Genomic DNA, 6,343 nt, shown 5'->3' with positions numbered 1-6,343 from the left:
ATGAAATTAGAATTTATAATTACATATTATTTACATTTTAACAGGCCAGTACTTAGGCAAGACAAAAACATTTACATTGTTACCAACTCATCATAAAATAGATTCACAGCTTGTTCAGCAGCCTGCGCAGACGTCGCTCCAGGATGCTATCCGCTGCAACTTTATTAATGTACTGACGAAGGTATTCTTACCGTGACCTTACATGTCGGTACTTGCAGCCAGCAATCGGCAAAGCTAACCAGAATCAGGCGCTTCAATAAATAAAATGTTAATGTTAGTATAACCTAGTTCATTTTAGTCTAGTTAGAACACCATCATAACGCACATATGGATACGGGCAAGACAAGTCATTAGTTTCTATGTGAAAGAGAATTTTCTAGTGATTGAATATAAATGTTAAGTAATCGGTCACTTAGTTATACATACGTGGATTATTATATTAATATTTAAACCCGCAGTTATCTAAAAGTAACAATAAAATGGTGATGGATAGATTTTATTAACACAACAGTATGGTTAAATGGGTTACAACAACACAAGTTCTGTGCTTAGCTTAATAAAAATCTCACAATTAGTATTAAGTCTCTTATGAATTTTCCATTATTGCAACTTAGGACGATATGTTTTAGGATTAAACAATAACAATTGAAAATAATTATCATACTATAGATCTACATTGTAGCACATTTCAAATTTCACAACAAAAATAAAAAGCGAAACAACACGACACGGACGAAAGTATGTATGGATAATAATATAATATTTCGTTAAACATATAAACATACGTATTCCCTTAACAAAATATGGAGTGATGGGAAACTAAACATTGGGTTAGGTTAGCCCAACCTGCTGTAACAATAGCGCTCATCATATTAGAATGCTATCTTTTTCTAGCAGGCAGAACGAGAAAGAGAAAAGGATTGGCAGTGATCTGTAACTTTATCGCAATACGTAACGCCAGACGCTACGTTACTTGCGACATTTGTAATCTTGATAAATAATATCCTACTATTTTTTTTATATTTGGATTGAGTTTCAGTCTTTCTTATTTTATTTGCTAGGTAAAGATAGCTGCCTCATCTATTATAACATATGACAGCAACGGAACAGGCTTTTGCACAACACATAATATATAAAATATTTTTTAAATTATTGAAATACTGTATATTATTTACTAAAATATGCAACTTTTGTAGATTGGTGTTATTCACCACCATGGGTAACCTTCATGTTATGGGTTTATATTTTAAATTAAATTCCTTCCAATATATAGGTATGTATATCTATTATATAAAAATAAGTCGGGTTTTCCTTCCTGACGCTATAACTCCAGATCGCACGAACCGATTTCCACGGTTTTGCATTCGATGGAAAGGTAACGGGTTCCGTGATGTTTATAGCAAAGAAAATAAAATAAAAAAAAAAAACAAGAAAAGAGCAGGTGGCGAAACGAAGTTCGCTGGGTTTGCTAGTATATTTATAAAATTGTAAATATTTTCTTGTATATTTAGTACATTACCACTATGTTATGTTGAAGTTCAGATATATTAAATGAGTTATTGCTTTTGTTTTACTCTGTGGTGTTCTTTTGTAGGAATACTCAGTAAAGATTAGCTTTTTTTTAAAAGTTTATTTACATAACATACATAGTAACTGACAAGAGTAGCTAATAAGTAATAAAAAAACTCAGCAGCGGAGACAGTTAAGTGAACGTTACTATAAAGGACGGAGAGCGGAGCGTGCCATCCAAGACAAAGGCGAACGAATCGCTTTCGCCCGCACTACTCGCTGCGCAACTCGGACCAAACCAACTGAATTCACGAAAATTTGAGACAAATACCACTGCTTACTGAGTCACAGCTAACTATTTAAATTAAAACTAAATAAAAATATCCATTAAATCAAAAGTCACATGGTATAAGAAAGTATAATGTAACTTGCAGTTTTGAAAAATAATATTTAAAACATAATTAAGAAATTAAAACTTACTGAATATTAATAAAGGAAATAAAATAAATGAAATTGAAAATAATTAAAATCAGAGAAATCATGCACGTAAAGAAACTGTTACTCTTCTCAATTTACAATAAGGCAAATTTAATAATGCATCTTTAATGAAACTTTGAACTGATTCAAGTGAAATCAAATTCCTAATAATGTAAATAGCCATGATTCTAAGTATCGGGTAAGGGTTAAATCATTATGTATTTATTAACGATAATTGAGTTGGAATCAACGTTGTATTGTGAACAAATCTAGAATCTGTTTGCAGCGGCGGATTCCACCAGAGAACCAAATACCCAAAGGCCTTTATGTTCAACAAGACACTAACAATGTGACTGGGGATCCGGCGCCGGCGCTGTAATACTCCGTTACTGCGCCTGACATCTGTGCAAGCACAACGCTTAACTTTATCTATACAAGTATTTACCAAGCTTTGTTAATACAACAGTATTAACGACATAATAAGTACTTTTTATACAAGATAAGTGTGGTGCTCACACTAAATTATCATATTACCTACATTTACCTATCTGTTTGCAGTGACGGATCATACGGCAGACTATAACAACCCACATGTCATAAATTGATTTACAAAAATAAAGTTACTTTTTAACAGAACACCAACAACCTGGCGTTTGGGAATCGTTCATTATAAATCCGCTACTGCATTCAGCCTTTTCAACGCCAAAAACAAACAATTATTAACTATAGAATTATATGATTTAAGTAAATAATTAGATTCATATATTAACTATTAGGTTCATTGTCAAAAACAGTTAACAGTTAACTTATAAACAGGAGTACGTGTACATATTTCTCTAAACAGTGACTTCACTAATACGACTAAGCTATAACCCAAAGAAAGCATGCAAAAGTAACTAAGTATAGTAGACCAGAATATACAGTTAATTTAGTAAAATGGTGAAGCATTCAGACGAGTCAAGAATAAAAGTAGGCGAGTATCGCAAAAAATTCATAACATGCGGACTGTTGATTGCGTCAGAGATAATATTCTCTGTTGTCAAGATTGACATTATACAATAGATTTAAAAAATAAAATAATATAATCAGAGTAGGATAAAAGTTTACGACGTCAATTGTAATCTATAAATATATTAAAATCAGTAAAAACATTTAAATAAAATATTAATGAATATTAAAGATATTGCAATCTTGAGAACAGAGAAATGCACACAGAATGCTAAGATCATGAAAATAAAAACATTGAAAATCTGACAATTATGAACATAATTAAAATATTTCAATAGTAAAATAATGATTACATTGTACCATGGAAATTACACCCATAGAAAATAAACCTGAAAAAATTTCCTAAATTTATATTAGGTACAATACCGAATCATGCATAAAATTTTGAAGCAAATTTAATTTAAAATCTTGATAAATAACTATTCGCGTTAAAAAATATTATACAACTTTTTTCTAGCTTCTGTTAGGTTAAGCGTTATCATTAGAATAATAATATAATCTATGAGTTCCATTTAGGATGATTCTAATATATAAAAATATAGAAGACGTTGAATGGAGACGATGCCTCGGGCGTTGCCGCGATCAGCACGGGTGCGATCACCGGCGCGAACAACGGCGGCATCGCAACCGCCGGGTAGGGCGCTCGTCAGTCCTCGCTGCATGAGTCCTCGTTGTCGGCCTCCTTGATGTTCGTAAAGAACGAGGTCAACGCCTTCATCATTACACCTGAAAACCCCAACAAATACGTTAAATAGTTCTGTCTAAATAATATTTTGTACAAGACAAAATATTTTAACAGTTATTACCTTTTCCTTCTGGTTCCTTTTCAGATTCTTCCCACGCAATAAACCCATCTAGTGAAATTATATATTGTTCATGTAGATATTGGAATATCTCTAAAGTTAAGCCTGCAAAAAAGGTTAGGTTGTAAAACGCTATTAAATCTATTATTTAAAAAAAATACATGTGAAGTTATTAGGTCAGATGTAAGTCAAGGAAACAAATTGAATTACCTAAAAGGTACTTAGGGAAAAGATTAAGGTCTACAAATTCATTCCTTAAATAAGGATACACAATTTTTGTTACCAACTGTAAATGTACTGATGCCTAACATTGTGACTTTTGGAAATATCTAGTTTTATTAGTTTATTATTACCTTGTGGGTGTTCTAGCCTTCTAATAAGCTGCTGTATACCAAATAAACAGCTTGCTTCTCTTGACTGTTTTGTTTCACCGAAGTCATGTATCAGACTTGCATATTTATTCATGCGATCTTGGTTGAAGTGTGGTACATCGCGTCCTTCAGCACCGAAAAGTGCATGTTCACATATTGCTTGGATCAATGCTCGCATAAACCAATCTTCATTAGTATTACTGCTGAGTTTATCCTGCAGAATTAAAACTGGTTAATTATAGTATTTGCTCTGTAGCATGGTGCGGGTGACAGTTGCCTGTATGACGTTGACGTCTCTCAGTACCACATGATTAGGCATGGACATTAGATAACACTTTTTTTTATCGCTGTCAATACTCACAGCTTACATTTAATTCTCTTTAATTTTTTAATTAAATGTGTGTGTTATTTAGTAGTGCAATGTATGTAACTACGTGTATACTTGTCAATATACAGATACAGATTCAGATGAACCTGACTTAGATTTGAGTTCTGACGAATAAAATGTAAATATCTTTCCATACCAACTTTTAAAAAAATCTTATTATGTTGCATTGTTTCATCAATATAAATAAGTTTTTTAAAAATTAAAATTGAACCACGCACGATATTATCGTACGATATTTACGCTATCCATCGCAGCAGTACATCTCATCACTAAACACGTCTATGGCGTTACGTTATAGGCATAACACTTTACTTTATTTTCCATTCCATTCGATTTTATTTGAAGACTACAACATTCTGGTTGGTTTTAATTTAATTTATTACAGTTACGAATGATTTAACATAATACGAATGTGGTACAGCTAAAATACTAAAGCATAATTTTTAAATCGCAGCAACTTTCAAGAGTGATACGAAATGTTATAGAAACTGTCACCTGCACCATGCTACAGTGCAAAGAGTATAGATACATTACTGGCTACAATAGTTGCATTTGTAAGTACATGATACTTTCATTTATTTTTATAAATGACGTGAGTTTTATTTTTTACCTGAATCCATCCTTTTATACATTCACAACTCTCATCAGCATTCATGAGTTGTATCAATTTGGCTTGAGTCTGAGCTGGTGTCATGATATTTTTCGCTTCTTCGCTAACCTTCGTGTCTCCTTCCAAAAATTCGAATTTATTATCTTCCAACCACTTCGTCACCTGAACATAACAACAAATTTAAAAAACACACTCACGAAACCTTGTTCAATTTTATTGTTATGTAATAATCATAATATATATTTTTTTTAATTTATACGGACCTGTTTTTCATCCATCCATTGTTTTACTTGAAGTCCTGATTCATGCCATTTGCTTTTAACAAAGGAAGGTCCCATACTTTCTATGAGCTCTCTAAGGACTGCTTTCAAAAATAGAGGCCCATGATTAGCAGAAATGATCACTTCACAAAACCTAAATATCTGTACAAATGTGATATGCTGAAAATAAATATGTAATGTTATTACCACAATTTTTTATTCAAAGCTATGAACTAATATTCCATCAAATGTCGGTGTAACCACATCTGTAACTTACCTTCTTTTCGATTTGTGGCGCAATGATTCTTCCTAAATTCTCATACAACATTGGAATATCTATGAACAAATCAGGCGCAAATTCTAGTATTTCTTTGAGGCCAGCCACAAAATTATCAGCAGTTATCGTATTTGAAGTCACCAAATTGAGCAATGCTTTTGATATAAGTGCAATCTCCTTTGCTGGCCTGAAAGAAGAATAGTATTATTAATATATTTATTGATGGTTCCAAATGTGCATCTGTTAATTAAAATAAATAATAAACGTTTATTTACTTTTCTACAGCGATTTGGAGTATTTCGTTAACCACAGCAGCGTGATATTTAGGTTCGTAAAGCTGCTTGACATCAGCAACCATTTCAACTTCATCAGAATTAATGATACAAAGATCTATCATAGATTTGATAGATTTTTTCTTAGCCTCAGGCAGAGGCTCTTGAGGAATTGGAGCTGGAGCGGGCGCTGGAGCTGGCGTATCGTTTACTACTGGCGGAGTGGTTGGTGCGGCACTCGTACTTCGAGTGCCAGAGTTAGAGCGTGCGACGCCCACCGACCCAGAACGGCTGCTACTTCCACTCGCTGCTTTAAAATACATTTTTATTGAATCATTCACGCATATAAGTAATACATATAAATCAAT

At 32.8% G+C, this 6,343-nt stretch overlaps 1 protein-coding gene across 6 annotated transcripts in view; it reads right to left on the bottom strand.

The window, feature by feature from the left end:
* Positions 1-1,610: 1,610 nt before the first annotated feature.
* Positions 1,611-6,343, bottom strand: part of LOC118281452 (eukaryotic translation initiation factor 4 gamma 3) — a 46,744-nt gene continuing 42,011 nt past the window's right edge. For 4 of the 6 annotated variants that reach the window (XM_035602185.2, XM_035602266.2, XM_035602050.2 and 1 more), the window contains 7 exons: positions 5,979-6,285; positions 5,704-5,890; positions 5,430-5,606; positions 5,167-5,328; positions 4,151-4,382; positions 3,801-3,902; positions 1,611-3,720 (listed from right to left, as the gene is read on the bottom strand). In XM_035602185.2, coding sequence (XP_035458078.1) covers positions 3,641-3,720; positions 3,801-3,902; positions 4,151-4,382; positions 5,167-5,328; positions 5,430-5,606; positions 5,704-5,890; positions 5,979-6,285 — 1,247 coding nt within the window. In that variant the 3' untranslated portion in view covers positions 1,611-3,640. The remainder of the gene's footprint in view (positions 3,721-3,800; positions 3,903-4,150; positions 4,383-5,166; positions 5,329-5,429; positions 5,607-5,703; positions 5,891-5,978; positions 6,286-6,343) is intronic. The other 2 variants (XM_050704463.1, XM_035602105.2) reach the window with 1 other exon arrangement.

Source organism: Spodoptera frugiperda, chromosome 25, assembly GCF_023101765.2.
Source record: "Spodoptera frugiperda isolate SF20-4 chromosome 25, AGI-APGP_CSIRO_Sfru_2.0, whole genome shotgun sequence".
Classification (NCBI taxonomy): domain Eukaryota; kingdom Metazoa; phylum Arthropoda; class Insecta; order Lepidoptera; family Noctuidae; genus Spodoptera; species Spodoptera frugiperda.
This window is presented reverse-complemented; position numbering and strand designations above follow the sequence as displayed.